The 25401-nt window shown below is 30.5% G+C and overlaps 1 protein-coding gene across 1 annotated transcript; it reads right to left on the bottom strand.

Annotated features, from left to right (window-relative positions):
• Nucleotides 1-3837: 3837 nt before the first annotated feature.
• On the bottom strand, nt 3838-19443 carry LOC113377267. Its single transcript, XM_026617522.1, has 3 exons — nt 19345-19443; nt 5128-6684; nt 3838-4579 (listed from the first exon to the last, which is right to left on the bottom strand). Exons 2-3 carry the CDS (start codon nt 6434-6436, stop codon nt 4077-4079), a joined length of 1812 nt encoding a protein of 603 aa, XP_026473307.1. The 5' UTR covers nt 6437-6684; nt 19345-19443; the 3' UTR covers nt 3838-4076.
• Nucleotides 19444-25401: the final 5958 nt, after the last annotated feature.

Raw genomic sequence — 25401 nt, 5'->3', positions numbered from 1 at the left:
AAATGTCAAATAAAGTACGAGGGACAAGTTCATGCTTATTTGCATGTGATTATGTTGTCACAGGGTTTAAATTAAAGCAAAACATGAAGATTACTCCAAAGTAATCTTCCGGGTTAGAGGGTTAATATATGTAAATAAATATATATGAAAAAAATAATATTTTAAACTACTATATAACGGTCAAAATACAAACTATGCAGTTGTAATGAATTACTCATGCTATTACATTATATCTTCGATAAGCAGAAAGAACCTACATACTTGTTTGGCATCGTCAGTGGTTCCTACATCGAAAATGTACATCATTGTATAATTGATGGCTAGTACAAATCCAATTGTGTAAATTATTCAATTAATCTATTATTTGGATATCACACACACACTACACACGACATAGTATCATATAGCTATATAATATACTGGTTTAGATGCAACATCTAAAAAATAATAACTAAATTCAACCAAATTAAATATTCAATATACATAGTAAAATATCATTTTATTCCTTTATATAATCTAACAACACAATTATTATTAGTACACACATTTATTTATATGAATAATAAACATTTTAAACGTTTACAAAACATACATTTGTGGTTTCATCACATTTTTAGAATAATTATTTCATTATAACAAACAATAATTATGAGGTCTTTCTGTTCAGTTCTTATCACACAGTCAAAGGTAAAACACAGTTTTGTCAGAATAAAATTGATGAGAACAAAACAAAAACTTCTATCCTCATCATATTCAGAGCATATTTTACACTTAATATGAAAAAAACCTTACCACAATATGACATTTCAGGCCAGTTAAAAATATATATAGAACTTTAAAAATAATTAATATATCAAATATATAATCAATTAAAATTTTAGTATTACATATCCGAGTATTAATGTGAATTTTGAAGTTGCCGGTTTCATTTTTTGAAGTTTCAAATAAATTGTCGATACCAATTGCATATTATTATAACAAATTGGACTTAATTGTTCGATGTATATGTAACTAAATATACATTGATACCAAACAGCTTCATCCAAAAATTAATTATATAAAGACGTTTAATTTCTATATTGTTTTGAAGTTTAACTCAATATGAAGATATCACATCTAACTGCAAAACATAATATATATATATATATATATATATATATATATATTAGATAAACATTCAGAAAAGATAAATTTAACATTAAATATAAAAATTTTGATTTAAGTTAACGTTTGTAATTCAAAAACATAATTAAGCTGCAATTATTTGATTCAGCAATAAATTGAAATAAAATATTTATTCATTTCATTTTCAGATCTGCTGTCATCTATATTTCAAAAATCCTACAAAATATCATCTTTTTATCATAATATTTTCATATAATTTACCCAATTTTATCACACATATATTTAGGTGAACAATTTAAATTTTAATATACAAATTTAAGGCACATCAAAAGTCCTTCAATTAAAAACTTTTTAAGTACAATAAAATTAAACTATAATTATAGGAAATCTCTAACTGCTGTGGAGCAAAAATAACAATGAAGTAAATTCTATAAAGTGTAATTTTACTTCTTGTATTACAACACAGCTTAAATAAATCATTAATTTTATTACAAATACTCTAGTTTTTTTCATATATTAAAAATCACATTTATATGAATAATATGTATAATATCTTTACCTTAATATTTGAATAACTATTGACATGTGCATATGCACGCCTATAGGCACACATGCATATACGACACATATATATACACACACACGCCCACACACACATTTATATATATATATATATATATATATATATATATATATATATATAATTATACAGAGCTTTTATATTTAATATTGGGACAGTACGATCATTATGCAATTTCTTTTCATGATGCATATTTTTGTCGGATGAGTATGTACATAAAAAATTGCACAATACTAAATGAGTATGCAATTTTTTACTCCATCCTGACGTAACATATGAAATGAAATAAAATAAAAATATTCATAATTTGGAAGCACGAAGACTTTGGGTGAAATGTATTATAAATTACATAGCAAGCTTTTAGAAAGCAAACAACACCATTACTGATTGTTCAAAAATGTCAGTGCAGTAATAATCATGCACTCGTAACATTGTTAATATTACAACAATGCTACACTGGCCCATTTATATTTGTCATGAAAAATATAACATATTGATTATTATAAACTACATTATTACACTATCCCTGTATATCAAAATATATAACACACAAAAAATATTTTTTTTTTTATAAATATCCTCTTAATAAAACATGGCATGGTATTTTATATATATATATATATATATATATATATATATATATATACATATACATATATATTAGATAGATGATTCTTGGAGTTCTAAATGTAGTGTTGTGAGCTTCAAATAAGTAATCGTTAAGTATAAATAAAAATTAGTGGGTTGTGATATGAATAATAAAATTCTAAGTGAGTGGAATATCAACAATTAAAATTATAAATGAATGGAATGGAATTAACTCAAAAAACTAATTTTCGTAGGTACAAAATTGTTATTTTTTTTAAAAAAAAGTTAATAAATACCAATTGACACAACTTTTAATAAAAAAAAAGTTTTTAGTCATATACGAAGTGTTAGTACATAATCAATCATACATAATTTGATTTTCTCAATTCTCGCTCTCTTCGACATGTTTATTAAAAAATATCTAGTTGATATCTAACTTTTCGTTATATAATGCATTCATTTATATTTTTTATTATATATTATACTCACTCACTAATTTTTAATTATACTTTACTAGATTTGTTTATCATCTAATCAAGATCATGTTCTTGGCAGGCGTCTTGAAGATGAAACGTACATAGACGTTGAAATTGAACAGAATAATGTTAAAAAAACTTTTTGGTTTTACATTACAAGTAGATTCCTTGTTTCATGCTATATATATATATATATATATATATATATATATGCCAACTCGAATCAAGTGATTCGAATCATTCTGTCACCCAGATTGTAATCACATTTTACTTGATTCGAATCAACTCGTATCAAGCCGAAAAATATTTACTGTGATACATATGTATGAACATAAATTTAAATAAAAATTTAAAAAATATAAATGTAAATATGTAAAAAATTAATTAAATTATGCGAGCCACCCGAATTCAATCGAGTCATTCGAGTTACTCGCATAATTCGACTTAAATCGAATCATTCGAGTTACACGCTTAATTCGAATTGAATCGAATCGTTCGAGTTACTCGTATAATTCGAATTGAATCGAATCATACAAGTTACTCGCATAATTCGAATTGAATCAAATCATTCGAGTTACTCGCATGATCCGAATTGAATCGAATCATTCGAGTTACACGCTTAATTCGAATTGAATCGAATCGTTCGAGTTACTCGTATAATTCGAATTGAATCGAATCATTCAAGTTACTCGCATAATTCGAATTGAATCAAATCATTCGAGTTACTCGCATGATCCGAATTGAATCGAATCAACTTCTGAACAGTTGCGCGATACAATAGCGTCATTGTGTTTGTCTATAATGCAAGAGCGAATTCATTTATAAAATAAAATGAACACGATATCAGACCCAAGATTCTGAATACTGTTTTATATGCTTTAGTAATGCAGAAATGTTTCATTATTTATTATTGTAAATTGTAACTGTATTGTATATTGTGAATTAATTTGAGAATATTTTTCAAACCTCTCCAAAATTAAATCATGTTTAATGATTTCTACAATCTTTACTTTGTATAGTATATTGGTTAAACTCAATATTTTTTATCATTAATTTTGATCTCACTTACTAAATAAATACATCGATGGGTTTTTTATGTCTTAGCTTTAATATTACCATATTTGAGTTGATTCGAACCAGGTGTTTATTTATAATTTCGTACGTTTTGATCAAATTTGATTTTCAGTACTTTATCGATGTATGTTTAATGTGTGATATTCGAAAATGAATAATTACATATCATAAATACGAGTATGCTACATATTACCGTTCAAATCAAAGTTCACTTTAGAACTTTCTACAAACCATCATTTATGAGCAGCAATATCAACTGCTGGCGCAATCAAACCTGCGGCAGTGGTGGTCGGAACAACTTGACCTTCTTTGATTTTGAGCCATGTGTCTCCGAGAGCTTTAGCGAAATGATCGTCTACTGAAAGAGATGAGTCGCGTAATAGAAGAGAAGGTCTCGGATCTGCGGGCTCCGACATGGGTCTCTCTTCGGCGGTGGCAGTCGCCGCCCCTGCAGGGTAATGCGGCGGAGGCGCTGGGGAAGGAGAACCTACGGCGCTCGATGCGCTACTTCGACGAGGTGCCTCGGAGCAGTATTTTACCTTACCTAATGGATAAGAGGATATGGTTTTGCTGCGCTGCAGATTGCTGGCTGATGGTCTATGGGATGACGACATGCCGTTGTTTGACAGCTGACTTCCACGTGCCGCTTGTGGACCCATCAGGTATTGCTCGTAATCGCTTCCCAAAGAACGCCTGAAGTGTTCTTCGATTATTGGATCGCACATTGATAATGACCCTATAATACAACAAAGTTTTAATAAAACTGATAAATAACATTTAAGCCTTACCCGAACAGTAATCATATTTCATAAATGAAGATTCTTCAAATGAAATGAACACAAAATTCTTTATAAGTGCTTTGCATCGTATAATAAAGTTTATAAAGATTTTTTTTTTCACTCAATCAAGCAATTTAACAAATTTTCTGCATAAGTTAAAGCAAGTAAGAATCTGAAGATAACACAAAAAACAGCCCAGAGAATGAGAATATCTTGACAAAAAGAAAACGCTCGCGAAATTATTTTTTAATTCTCTTATTGTGTATTACTTCTTAAAAAGAAATTAATAAACAAATTTATCTTTATTATAGAAATGTAATAGCATATTTTTATGAAATTTAGAAACAGCTACTTACTTTTCGTATAATGCCTACTTTTGTACTAGTCTACTAGTCCTTTGTTTCGTACAACACGGATTCGCATTTCACGTTAGTTTTTTTGGAATGCAACTGCCGTGTTATACGGGGGTTTCCTACATACAACTGAATTCAATATAAATACTCACTTGTGGCGGAATGTGTGATGACAGATGGTCTATGGAGTGCATTATTAGCAACGGCTTGCGAGTAAGAGGGTGGAGAGCCGCGGTTGACACGGGGCACCGTCATGTCGAGAGGCGTTTCGGACTCAAGTTGCGGCGATGTTATGGCGGGCGGTAAAACATACGAGCGATGAGCGGCGGCGGCAGCAGCAAATGGTCTATCGTACTGCGATTCAAGCAAAAGTTGATCATGCGTTGCTGTCGATGGTAGGCGAATGTAATCGTGATGCACACGTGCTCGCTCCTGCAGATCGCGTGCCAAATCCGAGTGCCGAGCCGCAAGTTCAGCATGTTCTCGAGCTATTTGATCCACAGGCACATCGAGTCTATGTCTTTCCAAATCTATCGAATGCCTCCCGTGTAAACGAAATCGTTCCCGTTCAAACAATTGTCTTTCACGTTCCGCTTGGCGTCTGCTGAGTTCGATGGGATGCTCGCGCATTAATTCAGGATTGTCACGTAAAAGAGCAGTTTGTTCCCTCGAAATTTCTGGATATTCTCGCATTGTATCCGGATGCTGTCTGCTCAGTTCTGGATAATACCTAATAAGTTCCGGATTTCTCCGGATTAGTTCAGGATAGTACTTCAAAAGTTGAGGATTATCCTTTACTAATTCGGGGTAATGCTTGATCAGTTCCGGCTGGTCCCGAATTAATTCAGCATAGTGTCTTATCAATTCCGGATGTTCTCTTATAATATCTGAATAATGGCGTACCAGACCTGGATGTTCCCGCATCAGATCAGGATAGCGACTTAATATTTCTGGATATTCTCTAATTAATTCAGGGTAATATTTTATCAGTTCTGGATTCTCTCTTATTAATTCAGGATAAAGTTTGATTAGTTCAGGATTATCCCGTATCAATTCAGGATAATGTCGTAATAACTCAGGATAATATCTTAATAGATCCGGATGCTCCCTTATTAGTTCTGGGTAATGTCTAACTAATTCAGGCTGCTCTCTCAATAATTCTGGATAGTCCCGAATCAATTCAGGATAATGTCTAATGAGTTCAGGATATTCCCTGATCAGTTCAGGGTAAAACTTGACAAGTTCGGGGCAGTCTCTTAGAAGTTCAGGGTGCTCTCTCAAAAGCTGTGGATGCTGCCTAATTAATTCTGGATGCTCTCGTATATTCACAATACTTATTCGTGCGTACTGCGAATTGTCCTCGTTCCCATGCGTCTGATGATCGGCTATCACAGGGATTGGAACTGTTTCACATTCAGGCGATCTGTCGCTTTTTTGATGAAGCAATTCCCGGTCCATCATCGATAATGAATCGTCGCTTAGATGTTCAGAAGGTTCGCGACTATGGTCCGAATAATCGCCGTATGGAGATTTGCCTCCTGGGGATAATGGAAATCGTTCTTGCTGTTCTGGACGCTGAATATGAGGGTTCTGCGGAGATGGGGTGTGCCAAGTGGTTGGCGAAGGAGTCGCCGCCGGCGCAGGAGGTCCGGAAAGACGAGCACGCCTCTCGCGACGCCACTTCGTTGTTGGTAACTGCTTGGTCTGCACTGTAAAAAATAATACTTTGTGAATACATATGTAAATTTTCATAAGTTTAAATATTACTACTTAAATAATAATAATATAAAAATTCAGCAGAAGAAAAAATATAACTGCAATTACAAAACAAAAAAAATATTTTACCAGACCAAGGTCTCCAAACCGATTTCTCAAACTCACAATTTTGCATGTTATTCACAAAAATTATTCCAGCAAAATACAAGACTTTAAATAATTAATACAAATAAGAACCAATTAAAATATGTACTATGAATAACTTAAACGTCTTGCAGCTAATAAAGCCCAATATGAAATAGCAATCGTGTATAAGCTTTCTATGAACACGTTCCGCATATATCGCAAAATTAATAAATAATTGCTATTATTGCATAACAATCTTCATTGTGCATCTGATCCATATTTTCATAATAAAAGATGACACCTAATATGCTATTCATTATAAGAACAAAGACTATTTTAAATATATACACGTGGCTAAAAACATGCATTTGTCAATCAGCATTCCGGAGTTTTACAAACAACTTTTAACAAATCATTTAGAGCATAATTATAATTTAACAAAAGCTATTAAAAAGCGTAGTAAATACAAATATAACTTAAATTGCGAGATACACAATATTCATTTCTATGATATTAATATCTAATATTAAAAGTTCACTTTTTATACATGCAAAAGTAAATTTTTAATTAGTTTTGTAGGAAGATTGTCATTTTATTTTACTCTTCGTAAAGTATCGTTCTATTAAAATAGCAGCATTATTTATCATTGCATGCTATTAAAACATGCTTTTTGTTAATGCGGACGGTAATATTTTAATAATTTATTTATTAATATTTTTTAAACATAATCATTTCTTCAAAACAAATTACAGGAAATATTGATTAAAAGTATGATTCGTCACCACGTTGTTTTGATACTATACATGCAATGGTTTATAAAAAACATTAATATTTTTCCTTTTGCCCAATATTAAATATTTTCAAATTGAACTTTATTAACCATTCTATTATTCCACAGAATTTATTTTTTATGTTTTATCTAATAAAGTTATTTACGTAACAGTTATTTTTAATTTTAATCGAAGATTAATAAATCTTTTAATCAGGATATTATTACCAAAACAAATCAAGATTAAAAATGAACTGGAAAATATTTTGAGTCAAAAAAATGCAAGTACTTCATTGAAAATTATATGTATTAAAAATTCTTTAAACATTTATCAGAAGTAAGGAATTAGTAAACATGAAATATGCATCAAATTCGAGGATTCAAGAACATTATAATTAAACATGCTTTCAAATTGTTCTTATATAAGTTGTGTTAATATTATTTGTTATATTTACAGACAGTTTACAGAAATAAAATATAAATTTATTCAAGGAAACAGATCGGCCTTATAGAAATTTAATAAGTTTTGATAGCTATCGGAAAGTAAAATAGATGAACTACGTTTGTTTACAATGACAGAATGTAAAAATTTGAAAATAAATTTTGTAAATCTTCTGAAGGTCAATTTTTTTTTATAATGATTAGTATTACAAATGTGCTTGAAGGAAAAGATGTGTTCAGAAAACATGGTTTTAAAATGTTTAGGGTTATTGAAGTTACAAATATTTTGGAGAGAAACTTTCCCCAATGTAGCAACAATCACAATCATCGCAATGCAATTCGTGAACTGAATCAATCATCAAATCTTTGTTTAGGAGTGTGGAAACAGAAAAAAAGAGAACAGAAACTAAATATATTACCAAAATAAAACCAAAACACTTTCTTATAAAAATATTATTTTGAAAAAGTGAGAAAATCTACCTCAATATGGCAGAGGAATTAAACCATTTAGTTTATATTTTTAATTTTTTACTCAAAAATTTTCAGTAATAAAATTATCAAGTATATTACCATTTTACAATCCTGATTAGTAAATGCGCCAATTTTTTATGAAACTTGCTAACACACTTTAATATTTTTTGTAATGCAGGTCCTTTCAAAGTCGACTCATTACAAAAATTTTAAATTCATAGTTTGAACAAAAAGTCTTGATTTTTAAAAACAATTGTGTTTTTATTTTTGTCTGCGGTTCTAAAAATGTTAGTCACGGTTCCAAAATTAAATATCAAAATTAATAAAAATTAACCACAATAACTGAAAAATGTTCAAAATTTCAGCAAAGCTCTAACAATAAGTTGAACATGAAACATACGTGAAATAGAGCAAATTAGATTTAATAAGTACTACCGGAGTTTAGAACATACGATTAGTATGTGTTTTAATTATATAATTTTGTGTTTACCAATGCCATATCACTGATCACTGATTGAAGAATTTTTAATTAATATACATTTTAATTGAGTATTTGCATTTTTTAGTAATTTGTTTTTAATCTTGTTCTTTTTTGGCAATTATTTACTGATTAAGAGTTATATTAATCTTCTTTATTGAAATAAAGAAACACAAGCTATATAATTAAAATTTATACTAATTAAAAATTCTTCAATCAGTGATCAGTGATATGGAATTGGTAAACACAAAATATGCATCGAATATCGAAAAATATAATATAAACAGTGCAATGTCTTCATTCCACGTGCTATATGATATAACATTAGTGGAATGTGTGTTGAATATTATGTCGGAATGAATGTGACATAACTTGATAACATACTCAACATTCACGAAATTAGTGCGTAATGTCGCATTTTTCAATAACGTAGACCGCAGGCCAGTGTGACGTAACAAACACAAATAGTAATATATGAATGAAACGATTTTTAGTATATATTTACAACTCTCTAGTTTAGGATAATTAGCAATTTTGATAATTTGCAATTGTCAGTTGTACAAAAGGCTATGTTAAAATAATGGTATGCTGGTATAACGACTTAATAGTTAATCATCTATCCACTAGTGGGGTGCATGGCATCGTGCCTTAAGACAAATTTTTGCAACTTTCCATACCATAATTTAAGACTTTTAAAAACTTTAATTATTTTTTTGAAAACTGTGGAAAAATAAGTTTTTGGTGAATTTTGAAACTTTTGACTCTTTTAAAAAAATGTTTTTTTTTACATTATAAATCTTGGTACGGAACCCACAGAAATATAAACAAAATTCGAACTTTTTATTAAAATCTCCATAAAAGATTTGATAATTTGATATGCATCTGTCTAATGATCATTTTTGACCGCCAAATAGCATTTGGCTGGACGTGCTTTTCCAAAAATTTAATCAATTCTTTAGTTCTTTAAGACAAGTAAAATGTTTTTTGAATCATTCAAATCAGACATTCTTATCTGAAAAACTGAATTGCCCACAACTAATCAGTACGTCTCCCTATCAATAGGAATAGGAATTATTCAAGTCGGTTGATCCGTGCACTAGTGAACAAAAAATTGTATCCAAACATACAAACACACACCCACACTCAGTTTTTTTAAGGTTTACTTAAATGGTTAGATACCTTGGAAACGTAAAGATATGTAAACAACTTCATTTTCGTTTTTTTGCGATTGCTTTAACTTACCCTATGGGAAGTTAATTAAAATTAATGCTTTTAATTAAAATGTAAATTTAATACTGGCTTTTATATTCGATCTGATTCAATCAAGATATAGTTGTAAATTGGTACTGGCATTAGTAATAGATTTTGGTTAGTAAGGAATTGGCTAAAAAATTTAGGTGTCTGCTAACTTTGATAAATCAAGTAGGGATTTTCTTTTCAACCTTTGACAGTAGTTTTCTGCGGATGTGAATTACTATTTAGTTCTTTTTAAAATTCAGTGCCCACAGGAATCCAATTAATGTCACATTTTTCATAATATTTTAACAGTGATAACACACATTTGAATCTTTTATCACACAAGTCTATAAGACAGTATTACAAACTTTAATATACCCGACCCAGGAAGAGCTATTTTCACTAGGAATTTCACTTGGGTTTGATCTATATTTTCGTGAAAATCGTTATCATCACTAACAGATGGATGAAAATTAATTGAATAGTATTTAATTTTTGAAAACTGTTTTCTTCCCGTTTGATAAAAGAGACATTTTTATAAAATTCAATAGCATTCAGAGATAATAAAAATTGATAATCCTTAAGAGTTGATTATCAGGCAAAATGAAATCACTTAATATTTAATATTTGATATCGTTGACTTGAGAATTGTTAACCTAACGACTCTCTTCTATGTTTTGTTTTCAACAAAATTATTATGAAATAATAAAAAAAACTCGATATGATATACACCGTCGTCTGCTGGGATTATGTAAAATTCATAGTTTGGCGCAAACAAATCCCAGAGTTGAAAAAACTCGAATCCATTGATGAATATGACATAAATAATAAACAACTTTGATTTCTTAAAATCCGTCATTTTGTAACAAAGCCGGAATTGTAAGTTTTGTAATACAGAGTCGTGCTCTTTCTTGGAAAAAGACCCTTCTATCACAATATTGCTCGTTCGAATATTGCGAATGGTTTATCAAATTTTTTGTGTCTTCATCGAGCCCGTCGTGGTATAATGGTTAAGAACGTGGGCTAGCACAAACTAGTTCCAACCTCGGCCAGCTCGATAACAAGCAGTATTATAGCAAATTTCCACTCAAAGTTACATATCTCGAATATGATTCCAAATAAAATCGTCTTTCGTGGGCATTGCTGTAGCATATATACGCCATCACTATCAGATATACATATCTAATATATGGTTACACATAAAACCAAGAGTACTTGGTTAGGATGTACAATAGCAAACACAGTTCATAGAAATAACTACTTCAATGATTCGAAAATAAATAGCATGTCACCTATAGTAAAGTTAGACCTATAAGATAACAATATTTTTCCAAGTTAGACCCTTGAATTTCATCTCCTCAAAATGAAATTTGATCCAATGATGAACTCCTGATATGTAATGAATACATAACGAGTTCAAGTAAGGAATTTATACTGTGAAAGAGTATGTGTCGTTATTCTGGTAATACATTATTTATAATCATTGTTCTACTTGTAATTGGTCAATTGCTTTCTGAGAATGCATGGCAAGAGATTTTCTGAAAATCTTGCTATGCAGATAATCGCAATATTTCATACATATGAAAAATTTAGAAATATAATAGATCATATTTTTTGTACGAAATCATTACTCGGCCTTAAGCAGATTTACTTATTAACTTCCCGTATGGCAAGTTATAGTAATCGCAAAAAAATCGAAAATGAAAATTTTTGCATTTCTCGACGTTTCAAAGGTTTCTGAATATTTTGGCATACCTTAGAAAAAATGGATGTATGTGTGTGTGTGTGTGTGTGTGTGTGTTTGTGTGTGCGTGTGTGTACGAGTATGTATGTGCGGATACAAATTTTCGTCGACGATTTCGGGAACACCGATCAACCGATTTGAATAATTCAAAAAACATTAGATTCGTATTGATAAGGAGACGTGCTGATTAGTTTTTGGCGAAGTCAGGTCTAGCCGTTCCGAAGATACGGGGCAAAAAGTGCCGAAAACGGTAACTCAGTTTTTAAGAGAACGGAGCGTCCGATTTTAATAATTAAAAAAACATTTTACTTGTATTGACAAGGTGAAGAACCGATCAAATTTTCATGAAGGTAGGTCTAGCGGTTTCGGAGATCTAATGAAAAAAGTAAAAAAAATGCCATTTGGCGGTCAAAAATGATCATTAGACATATGCACATCAAATTATCAGATATTTTAGAGATTTTAACAATAAGTATAATTTTGGTTTACATTCCTATGGGTTCCGTACCAATGTTTACGCGTTAGACGACGACGCGGCGCTTACGCGGTTTGATATTTCGTCTTTATGCAGTTAAAGCAGTACGATTGCTTTGAAAAAAAGTTTAGATCTTTCAAAATATGTCAAAATAAAAAAAACATTTTTTTTTCAAAAAAAAAAAAATTAAAAAAAAAATAAAAAAAAATTTTTTTTTCAAAAAAAAGTAATTTTTTGTCTAATTGTTTGTCAAAAATCTTATTTTTTCGAAGTAAATTTTTTTCAAAAATGTTAATCGTTTTTAAAAAAATAATAATTTTTGGTACGGGAAGTTCCAGCAATTTGCCTTAAGGCACGATGCCTTAATTGCCTTAAGACAGAATTCCACTTACAGCTAGTTTAATTTTATTTGGAGAGAATAAATGTAGAGCGTACCAACACCTCCAGTGTATGTACCTAATAGAGAAACGTTAGAATATTTTAATTTTAATAGAAGAATAAAAACTAGTGCTGCATGGCATCGTATTTTGAAGCAACCTGCTGGAACTTCCCGTAAAAAATTAACATTTTATACCTTTAAATTTTTTTGAAAACTTTGAAAAAGTCAGGTTTGGAAATTTTGACGATTTTTGTCTTTTTCATTTTATTGTAAAAACAGTTTCTAATACTATTGTGTATAAAAAACATTGTTACGGTCGAATTATCATTTTCAATATTGACAAATTAATGATAATAATTCTGCAGCCTATATAGACCAAAAATGGGCCTTAATAAGCGACATACGAGTGTAAGAAATTTATAAGCGACTTTTTTATAATTTTATATGAAAATCAAACTTTGTTGTATAACTGCTTCATAATAAACCGGTGGTCAATATAAGCGAAGTCATCATAAACAGATTCTACTATATGTGAATAGCTGACTAATTTCTTTTTGTCAATTAATGTTATTTTAGTTATTTAATTGTTGTAACTTTATTCAATATCTATGCCTCTCCCGCCGTTTCCTTCGGCACAGCAAACACCACGCAATCTTAAAAAGAAGAGAGTATAAAACAAAAACAACACCGAAGCAGTAAACCAGGGAAGGCCAACCATTGAACAAATAATTAACGGGACATTTAAAATTAATTAATGAGTATGAAGTATAATTAATGAGTATGAAGAGGCCCTCATCGCCTGCCTTGGGTAACTCATACTTAAGCGCTTAAGCACATCTATGTAAATCTGAATCTACATGAAAAATTGCCCACTCTCCAAATCATACTAAATTTTCAAATATTTTGGTTATTATTTCATGTATGAAACTTGAATATTTTGAATGCATATCAGCTTCCCCTGAAGTAAGTTACAGTAATCACAAAAAAATAAAACAATTTTTTTCAAGACCTCCTGAACATTTAGGCATACCTTATTATTAGAAAAAAATGTATGTATGTATGTGTGTGTATATTTGAATACAATTTTTGGTCCACGATGTTTAGATACAATTCAAATTGTATGAACGAGGAGACGTGCTAATTAGTTTTCGGCAAAGGTAGGTCCAGCCGTTTCGGATATACGGAGCAAAAAGTGCAAAAATAGCAGTCTTTAAGAGATAGGAGTATTAGATTAGAATAATTCATAAAATATTCGATTCATATTGATGGAAAGACATGCTGATTAGTTTTTGGCAAAAGCAGGCCCAGCCGTTGCAAAGATACAGAGCAACAAGTGCAAAAAATTGCAGTATTTAAGAAAATAGATCTTGGGATTCAAACACGTATGGCTTGTGTTAACGGTGTGCAGAAATGATTGCTTTTTGAAGAAAATAGAAGGGTTTTAAAATGTTAAAATGCTCTTTAAAAGTATGATTTTTTTAAAATTTACAAAAAAACGCAATTTACGCATTTTTTAAATATCGAAAATCAATATTAAATTTTATTATAATTTTAAAAAATATACAAGTTTTCTATAAATTTCAAAATTCCAAAACTTCAGAAATTCTAAAGTTCACTTATGTACTGAAAGTAAATAATTTGACTTTGCAATTCAATTTTCAACCGTTATATAATTTTTAGAAATATAAGATACGCACAAAGATTAGGTTTAATTTATATATGTTTCTTGTTACTTATTAAAGTGGTCGCTCAAATATAAGCACTTATGTTAGATCTGTAAAATTAAGATGACCATAAGTCCCGGTTTTGCCGGGACAGTCCCGGATTTCTACCTTGTGTCCCAGGTTCTTCTAAAAGCAATATTTGTCCCAAATTTAGATGCTTTATTCCGGATTGTCAAGGGTTTTCAAAAAGTATAAGATTAAATTCAATTTTAGAAAATGTTATATAAGAATGGAATAATAAAGTTTTTATTAAGAGTCAGTAATTTTCAGTAAAAAAACTAAACTTAGCATGACTACCCCCTCTCTAGGATTAAAAAGTCTAAAATCAACTGTCCCGGTTTTGACTTAAAAAAACATGGTCACCTTATTAGTAAGATACAAGCTAATCAGTCACCCAAATTCATTAGCAAACTCATTGATAACAGAGAACTATCCAAGAAGATTGAAAAGAAAAGCGCCACTGGATTTAAGCTATCAACTCTCCTGACAAAAAATGGAAATAACTTAATCATTATTTATAAGAAATTATTCATTAAGTAAATAGTTAAAATTATATAATTATCAATAAAATATTGTGAATTTTATATTGAATGAAAAAACAACTACTGAGTTGTTTTTTCCAACATGCCCGCCCTTGTAGTATATAATGTCCCTTTTTGGCCGACTATTGTAAATTCATCAAATTTATTGAATGTCCTTTACTAGACAGTTGTAAATAAAAGAGATAATAAAAAAAACCGTATTAGTAAAATGCGAATGATAAAATTTAAAGTATTTATAATAATTATTTGTAAATATTTAAAACAATTGTTATCAATCATTAATAATCAATTTCTAATTGATTATTGATTATTTTTATAACTCAAATATTCAATTACGGTACAGGAAGTTCTAGCAATTTGCCGCAAGGTACAATATCATGCACCACTAGTTTCTACGTGAAAATTGATAAACCTAAACTACTTAATTTTAAAAGAACCAAAAATTTTGAAAAATGGAAGACATAAATACAAATTACGTTTGACTGATTATTTTCATAAAAAGGTTGCCTACTCCCCGTTCCTCGTCGACGCACACAAGCGAATCGTTTTCGAAGCGGATAAGTAAGAGACCCGTGGACCCTAGGTGGTGTTAGTACGGAGTATCGTGAGTCATGTGCGTGAACTTTCGTAAGGTCACATAGTTTGACAGTGTCCAACGCAGAACGGCTGAAACGAGCCATCGAATGCGCCGGCGGTCCCACCATGTGAAATCTGCGAATTACTCATCCGCCGATCGTATTATGTTGTTTTAGTTTCAGGTAGCTCAAAACAAATTAGTCACAAGTAATGGCATTCTAATCGGATTTTAATAAAAACAACAAACATGCTAAAGAATGAGGAACTCGGATGCATGCATTTTTATTGCTTCGAACTAATCTTTTTTATTTGGCCGATGGAATTGAGCGATATTTCACTCTGAAAGAGGAAGATATTTACATTTGTAAGGTCTTAGTCACAACGCACGATATATTTAAACACTTACAAAAGGCGCCGGGAACTACAACAAAAAGGTTTAACACTTTGGGGACGGCTGTCCTCCTCAGTGAACAAACATACTCTGTGAGGCATAGGCTATTTTATAAACAATGACTCAGTTTGCATCGAAAAGTTGAATAAATTACATATAGCAGTGATAAACAGTATTGTATTTTGAAAATAATTTTAAGTTTATTTTAGTAGTATTTTTTGCCTTTTCTTTGCTATATAGTCTTTTTTTAGTATTTAAAATGACCGAGCGCTTTTAAATATGGCAAAACGACTGGTGAATTTTGTGAATTAAGCAGTAGTAAAAATGAGTTTCAAATAGACATTCATACAGACAAATTTTACGAAATTACTATTCGCACCGATAATAGTGATGAATGTGATGATGATATTATTCAACCAACAAAAAGAAAAAGTTCGACAAAATAAATGATTCTCCTTCAATAATCGAGTTTGACATACATCAACAAGCACCCCGACTACAAATACAAAGCAATATAAGACATCTAATAGTATATTTTACTTTATACTTTATAAATAAATTATTAGACAATATAATAGAAAAAATAAACCATTATGGCAGCAAAAAAATGACCAAATATACTGACTAATCAGTGGCATATTCTAAACGCGAGTGAAAGAAAAAGGGATTGTATTGTCTGTTCTGACAGAAAAGCACCAGGAGAAAGGCGGCGAACAACATTTTATTGTAAAACATGTCAAAATCAACCAGCTATGCATTTTGGAAATTGTTTTGAACGTCACCATTCTTTATAAAATGATCAAAAATAAATTAATATTATCAATGTATGTCCTTCAATGACCACAAATTTTTATCAAACAAATTGCATAACATACACAATAAAATCAAGTTTACAGCCGGTAAAGTAGATTGTTTTGAAATCGGTGCCGTCCCGAAAGTGTTAAACATTTAATTTTTTATGAGATGTTCTAGCTCAAGTAGTATTTGTAATCATGCATGATACATGTTTTATCAACGTATATGCATGTAGAGGAGAGTGGGTACGGTTGTGCCAGGGTACGGTAGTGACAGTCGTAATAATAGCTAAACTATATCTTTTGAGAAGGTCCAAAATGAAAAGGATGAAGTATGTTTGTTCAAACAAGTTCCCATTATTACATTGAGTCAACGTCTTCATTACCATGACCCGTAAACCGCATTGCTTTTAAAGATCCAAAAGTAAGTTTTTTATTAGATTTCTTTTAATAATTACTGTTACTTGTATAACGATAGATCACTTTGTTTATTTATTTGCTGAAACTGTATGCAGTTTTTGCGTAGATAATTTAGCTAATGATTTGTTTTCAAAAGTATGCGTTGGGTGCCGTTGTGACATGTGGTTGAAGGTCTTGTACTTTTCGAGAGGAAATTGAACAGATAAAAAATATCTAACTTAACTAAGCCAAAATACGAAAGAGAAAGTAAAGGAAATTTCAATACAAGAAAAATAAATTTCATACAGATTTCTTGTTAACTTTGTTTAAAAAAATATGTTGTTATATATTGTTAAATTATATTCATAAGCTTTATTTAAATGATTATGTTGTTTTGTGTTACATATTTCTGATAATAAACGATGTTATATACCATTTTGGTGTTTATACTATTACTTTTTAACCTATGTTTATGTCTGTCACAACCGTCCTAGGGGTGTGGACGCTTGTGGCACTCGCCCTTTTCTTATATAATTTAATTTTATGTTGTATTTAAGTATTATTTCAGTATTTCCGCGTAGACGAATGTTCAATTTACATTTAATTTGCTGATAAAAAAGTGATACACCCAACTGGCATACTAATAAAATTATTGCTGATAAAAAAGTGATACAACCATACCCAGTCTTCCCTACTTGTTTCCTTGTATTAAAATAATAAAATCAGATATAAAATACACAAATAAAAGGCGAACCATTGGGTTTACTTCCCAACGCCATTGCAATATTATTAAACTAATAACTATAAATTACTCAGTGTCTTCCTAAAGACAAATAAATGGCAGTCATAACATTCTATTTACCTTTTGTACGTCTCAATACTCCTCTGAAACGGTTTGATTGATTTATATTAAATTTTATGTTTTTTTAGGATAACTGAAAATCGGTCAGCATCTATATTTCATTAGTTTTAGTATAATTTTTTTTTGAGTTTTTGGACTTATTTTTATTTCATTTTTATAATTCATGATTGAAAAACACATACAGAGCTAAATTTTCACTCTCTTACCACGAACTCCTTTTTCGTTTCGGATAATTTTTCATTCCGCTTTCATCAGTCAAGGAATGTTTTTCACTACATTACTATTAAAATCTTTTTAAACTTACGCAAAAACTACAAAAAAGATATTTGAATTAAAAATGTGATAGGACTTTCTTAGTTTATTTTCGAAAATTGTACTTTAGAAGTAGCCTCATGCCCCAGTTGTAACAGACCCACAGATTAGAAATCATTGCATTAATGGATGCAACAAAAAATCATTTCGAATTGCCATAGTTATTACAAAAAGCCAATCATTTTTCTAATTAAATTTGTGCATAAACAAATTAACTAAAAAAAATAATAAAACACACAAGGTAACAATTAAAAATTAATTAGAAATTGTGTTTAGGCATTTATATAAGCAGAGTCAGATTATTCTTAGTGATTGCCAAAATCCAAAAATAATTTGATAAAATAGTTTTAATAAAATGTTAACTATAAAAATTGAAGTTGGATGCAAAGTATGACTTGCATAGAGCAAATAAGTTATTTTATAGAAGCCAGCAGTATTAGAAAAAATCTAATAAATATATATATATATATATATATATATATATATATATATCAAATATAGATAGGCCAACCGTTTAGTTGCCTTCTAAAAAGCCACTCAGTAAAGTAGTACCAACACTCATAGGATACTCAGGAGCTCATAGGAAACTCAGGATAAGTTCTGATTGCTGCACAAATAAAAAAATGTATTATACAGATTATGAAACTTGTTTCTGGTTTTGTATCTAATATTTTCTACAGCATGCTAAATCTCTGCAAATTACTCATCCGTCGAACAAATAATGTTGTTTCAGGTAGCTCGAAAGCTAAGAGTAGTAAGTCAGAAGTAATGGGATTCTAATAGAGTTAACTTGAAACATGGTTAGAATCAGGGCCGTATTAAGTCTTTAGCGTACTTTCATGCAAGATTAAATTTAATATTACCTTCGCAAATTGAAATTAATTTTCCTCAACCCTTAATACAGTTGTTATTAGAAAAATAATTCAGTATTTACCTTTTTCAATACGAATATTGGTCTTGGTATATAGAATATTGTTAAAGCAACTTTCTTAATGTTTAAGTTCACAGGCCCTAGACACCCCGCTTGCTGTGCCTATAGAATAATGAGGCTCATTAGATAAACAATTGATAAATAAATTATTGTTAAAATACATATTAATGAATGTTAGTTTATATTAATTTTTCAAACAAACTAGCACCGAATTTAGTATCATTTCAAATCTTTACTATGCGATTTAGTTCAAGTTCGACTCTAAAAGAAGGGTATAGGGCTTTCCTGAAGTGGTTGGAGATATGAGTTCCTGATCAGAAGTTACTGGTACCCGCCTCGGACATCCTGATGTCAAGCAGCAGTGACATCGGTTCGACTCGAAAAATAGATAGCAACATGTTTACAAGTGGAAATAACCCTTACCGGCATTGCTGCATCCTTCAACTTATAGGTACATTTTTAAATCCATACAATTTCTATACTACAGAAATTGTCATAATAAATTCATCATAGAGATAGGACAACCTTTGGGTTGCCATCCATAAAGCCATTTGATTAACCAGTTAACTGCGGCGCGCTCATCAAACAGTGTGCACATATCGTTTTAATTAACGCAATAAATTCATTTGAATAACATACATTCAAAGTAAGAACTCAAATTCTTGCTATAAAATGATACAACATTCTAAAATATTATAGGCCTACAAAAAGTAGTTTAAGTATAAAAATTCACCAATGTTTGGAATAATGAGCCGCGCTCTTAGTATACCCGTATAAATATATATTCTGTTCTGCGTTTCGTACTGATTACCGTTGACGTGCACGTTTAAATAAAATATATTTTTAGAACACGAATTAGAATAAAATGTGCTAAACAAATAAAATCAAATTAAAACAATTTCATAGATTAGAAGTTGGTTTAAAACCAGCGCTATAACGATAAACCTACTGATTACCGTTGACGTGCACTTTTAAATAAAATATATTTTTAGAACACGAATTAGAATAAAATGCGTTAAATAAATAAACACAAATTAATACAATTTCATCTACTAGAAGTTGGTTTAAAACCAGCGGTTTAAAAAATATTGATTGAAAAACGGATTGTTTAGTTTTTGGTAAAAATCAAAAATTATAGTTTCGAAATAAATAGTTTAATTTTTATCTAAATGTCTGAAATTAAATTCTTATTTTAATAAATAATAATATTAATAATCAATAAGTCAATTATTTACCCAACTTGCCTTAGGGTAACTTACAACTATTAAATTGCTAAACACCTTGAACCTTTCAGAATATTTTTTTTTTTTAAATTGCAATTTGAATAGCAAATGATCACTGTTTGGAACCCATAACGAATATACTCGTCAATACACAAAATCTGCCAAATCTCCATGACAAGTATATTCGTCAATCACAGTTAACTGGTTAAGGCAGCGGTTTCCAACCTGTGGGGCGCAAACAATTTTTTCATTAGAGCGGGGGGAGGGGGGCGCGATTCGAAGAAGGTTGGAGAACACTGGGTTAAGGTGTCATCACAAAAGTTTTATAGGATTATTAAGTTCTCGTTGCTGTTAATAATATAAAATAAAAAAAAGAAAGGAGAGCTTTTCTTAATAAAATCGATTCTGGAATCTCCGGTATGCATTTGTTGAATCTCTTCGGAATCACAGCGGTGTACTACGCCCTATTCTATTGAATCTTTTGTGATTCATCGGTAAATTTATCAAAATGATCTAAAGAAGAAGCGTTTATATTTATAATATAACAAGCAAAATATTTTTAATCGAATCAGAATCCCATTGCCGTTAATTTGCCAGTCTCGTCGTCTGTCACAGCCTCATGTCTGCATCATCTTATAAAACTGGAGCACTTAATTATCGTCTTACAAAAAGACGATTTGTTTGTTTCATGATCATCTATTACTGATTATTTCCTAAAGGCATTTATCGTTGTAATTTGTACTAGTTAATAATAATTTATAAATTTTAATTACTATCTTATACATGAAGTAGCATTTGTGAGGTAATTTGTTTTTATATTTAACTTTATAGTAATAACCCAAAAAAATTAACGTAAAAAAGCACAAATGATGTTAGATTAATTGATGATATTTTTAATATTGGTTAATGACGTTGATAAAATTCTTATGATAATCATCTTAAACAGTGATCATAACGTGTCCTATGAGCAATCTTTGCTATCGTACATCCTAACCTAGTATTTTTGGGCAACCCAGCGGTCAACCCCTCTTCCTTTTTATGTGTTCACTGTATATATGTTTGTAAGATATAAGTGAATATGTTGCAGCAATGCCTACAAAAGGTGATTTTCACTTGAAATTTTATATAATATCTAAAACCTCAAGTGACATTTTTATATCATACTGCTTGATATCGAGCTGTCTAAAGTTGGGATCGAACGAGAGACATTGCAAAATATATATGGATTGATTTAACGATGGATTAATTACTGATTGCTAGTAGTATCTAGCATCATATATATTTTCACATATATAGTAAATATATTTTCGCATTTTTTTATACCCGTGACTCTAGGACAGGGCTTCCTAAACTATGGGTCGCGACCCCAAATGGGTAAGAACATTCAGGAGTCGCAAGAGTTTTATTATTAATTTTTAATTATTATTTTTATTTATTAGTTTTTTCTTAATTATTATTTTCAATGGCAAATATTTATATCATTTTATAACATCACGTCTAGGTTTTTGTATGTTTTACAACAAATTCTAAAACTAAATATTTTTATATGTATCTGTACATGTATATTATAACCAAACAAATAAATCATCTAAATATTCAATAGATAAAAGGAGTCGCCAAGGACAAAAGTTTTGAGAAGCTCTGCTCTAGGGTCAATTCTCGGATAAAATAGGTATGTTATGGTAATGCTATGTTTCGGGTCTAAATTCATATGAGTTGGAAGTAACAAACTGTCGAAGAGTTATGTATTTGCTGTGCGATCAGGCATTTTACACATAAAATCTAACCTCCAAAAGACACAAACGTCGAGACATCAGAAAGTTGTACTTACGATAAAATTGTTATTTGAAGTTTGTACGATTTGTAGGTTAGATTTTATGTGTGAAACGCCTGATCACACCGCTAATACAAAAATTATAGACAGTTCGTTACTATTACTACTAACTCATACGTATGTAGATCCGTAACGTAGGATTACCATAACATACATCATAGATATTCGAGAATCGGCCTTCCAATATTTAGAGAAATTTGTATCAATATTAGATCGTACAATTATGTTTATTGGACTAGAAGGAGTTGATAACACTTGTAATAATACAATTCTCGATTACTAAATGAAAGGATTTAGAACGTTGAGGGCAAGGAAGGTGTGTTTATATGTTGGCGTAGTTGCGTGCTAACTGTCATATTGGAATACAAATTTCAACTTGAGTGTTATGCAAAAATTGCTTAATTACAAAAGCCCACCAACGACCGTTGACTTGCGTACAATATGCATAATGTGAAGCAACCGTTCTGTAATTCTTTTCGAACATTTAATTAAACATCCTTCGGTGAATTTCACGCAGGCTTGAATGCAAAATCGAGTACTAACTTTGAAGAAACGATGATAGAAAATAGCAACTTAAAAAAAATAAAGTGCAAGATATATTAAGGCAATAACTCTTAACAATAATAATATTAAAGAAACCCGTTTATGATATATACTGTGCATTATGTCAACCAAAACAGGGATAATTATTGCTCTGCGACATGCTAATAAAAGATGCAAATGGTACATTTATGCTGATTATAAACTGAAAGAGAATGGTATTTGTGCACTTGATGGCAGTGCGAAGTGATTACTGCGGTAAGTGCACTATTAAAAACTGGCAAATAGCTTTAAGAAATTTTATGACACATTGCATGTAGGACTGAGTTTGTATTATATTTAAAATTCACCGTGACCAACGATTTCAAAGAACGTTGTATACGTTTTGCTTACCATACCATAACTATAATAAATAATTTTAACTTACCGTTTTACGAAATAAATTATTACACGGTAGATGCAATTACAATAAGCAAAAAATATTCTAATAGAATAAATATATTTTATTTTAGATGATTAACAATAAAATATTAAGACCAAATATACGCAACATATTAGCATCGTAAGTTCATTCTTCTACGAAGCATTGTTTCAGAGGTCAAGTTATGCTTAATTAAGAATTATAATAATACGAAGAAAAGATTGATAAAAAAATGCAAGATCGAGGAGCCCTTTAGAACTTTTGGATACAAAAATCTTTTCAAGACGATGACTTTTCAATTTACTACCACTACAGGTAGGAAAATTAAGTGATCATCAATTGCACCATTTTAACTTTCCCTAGGAAATCAATTTCCGTTAAATTTTCAACTTCTCGTAGGTAAATGCAAGTACCTTTACGTTTCAGAGGTTCCTGAACATACCTTGGAAAAAATTAATGTGTGTGTATATATGTGTTAAATATGTATGTATGTATGTATGGATAAAATTTTTCGTTGACTTTTTCGGGAGCACCGATTAACCGATTTGAATTATTAAAAAAACATTCCATTCCTATTCACAGAAGATTAAAAAATAAAACTAATTTTTCTCTGCCTTCTCTCCAAAAACCAATTCTTCCTTTACACTATCGACACAAGCAAAATGTTTTTTGAAGCATTTTAATCGGATGCTCCTTTCTCTAAAAAACTGCTGTTTTTTGCACGTTTTGCTTCGTATCTCCGTAACTGCTGGACCTGCCTTTGCCAAAAACTAATCAGCACATCTCCCTATCAATAGGAATCGAATGTTTTTTGAACCATTCAAATCGATTGATCCGTGCGCCCGAAAACGTGACTGGAAATGTGTATCCATATATACATACACGCACACACATTCATTTTTTCTGAGTTATGCCAAAATGTTCAGAAACCTTCAAAACGAAACAAATTTTCGGCCCATTACAAAACTTACCCTACGGAAAGTTAATAACTACATTTTATCTGACTGTGTAAGAGTAACTCATCGTAATTTACTAATCACGCGTATATGGATTGCGACCGTATATTAATTCAACGCACCATCATCAAAATAATAAAAATCATGAGTAACAAAATTTGAATAAGCTAGTAGGCAAACTTCTCATCACCATAACGACCAATTCCGGTCTTAAATTACTACTAACAACGCCTAATCTTTTTTAATCTCGAAATAACTTTTTTATGACTTCTGTTGATTACAGGTTTTCTTATAGTTCGCCAGATGGAGGATTTGGGTCATCAACAGACTACGGTAACACAATGGGTATGAGTACTTTACTTCGGCGCGCTTAGCACGGCGAAGATTGTCACTAATCGCCTAATGCCCTTGAACCACTTCGAGAGCGCTTTCTTTTTATATCATTCGGACCGTGCATTGTATTTTATTGTATTGTATTGTTTCCCGATAGTTAAAATGTAGAAATGTGAATCATCAGATTTAACACAACTTCAATAAATCTTATTCATTATCGACCAGACGATCTTCACTCCGAGTCGTCCCACTCGTGGTAGCCCACTATACTCTCTACCAAAGGTCAGCAAAATAATGTGCTTTAAACACAAAGATAAAAAAAAAGATTTTTTTTAATAACATCATTATGAAAGATCCAATTATGTCGCTTACAGATTTATATTATTTTTTTATTACTTGATAACTAAGAGTTTGCTGCTGTGATGATTTGTTATAACTTACTTCTATTACTTAACTATTTTTTATTAATATCATTATGAAAGTTCTGATCAAGTACTTATAAGCTATGAGTCGCTTACAAACTCTTATTATTATTTTATTATTTTAACTAACTTATCGGAGAGTTTTTTTTTATTAACAGCAATCAGAAACCTTACGTGCTATGAGCTGTTGGGCTGAAACTTCTCCTTACTTCGTATTTTAGATGGTAACCAATAGTTAATCCATCCATTTTTGATGATTTTGTTATTAAAATTAATCTAATAGGACTGACTTTTATTGGTGCAGCAATCAAAATATTGCTATCTATATTTC

The sequence above is a fragment of the Ctenocephalides felis genome, unplaced genomic scaffold, assembly GCF_003426905.1.
Source record: "Ctenocephalides felis isolate EL2017-DRISC unplaced genomic scaffold, ASM342690v1 CF-g0.4_SCAFFOLD_01886, whole genome shotgun sequence".
NCBI classification, from domain to species: Eukaryota; Metazoa; Arthropoda; class Insecta; order Siphonaptera; family Pulicidae; genus Ctenocephalides; species Ctenocephalides felis.
Note: the sequence above shows the minus strand (reverse complement) of the source record. Positions and strands in the feature narration are given on the sequence as shown.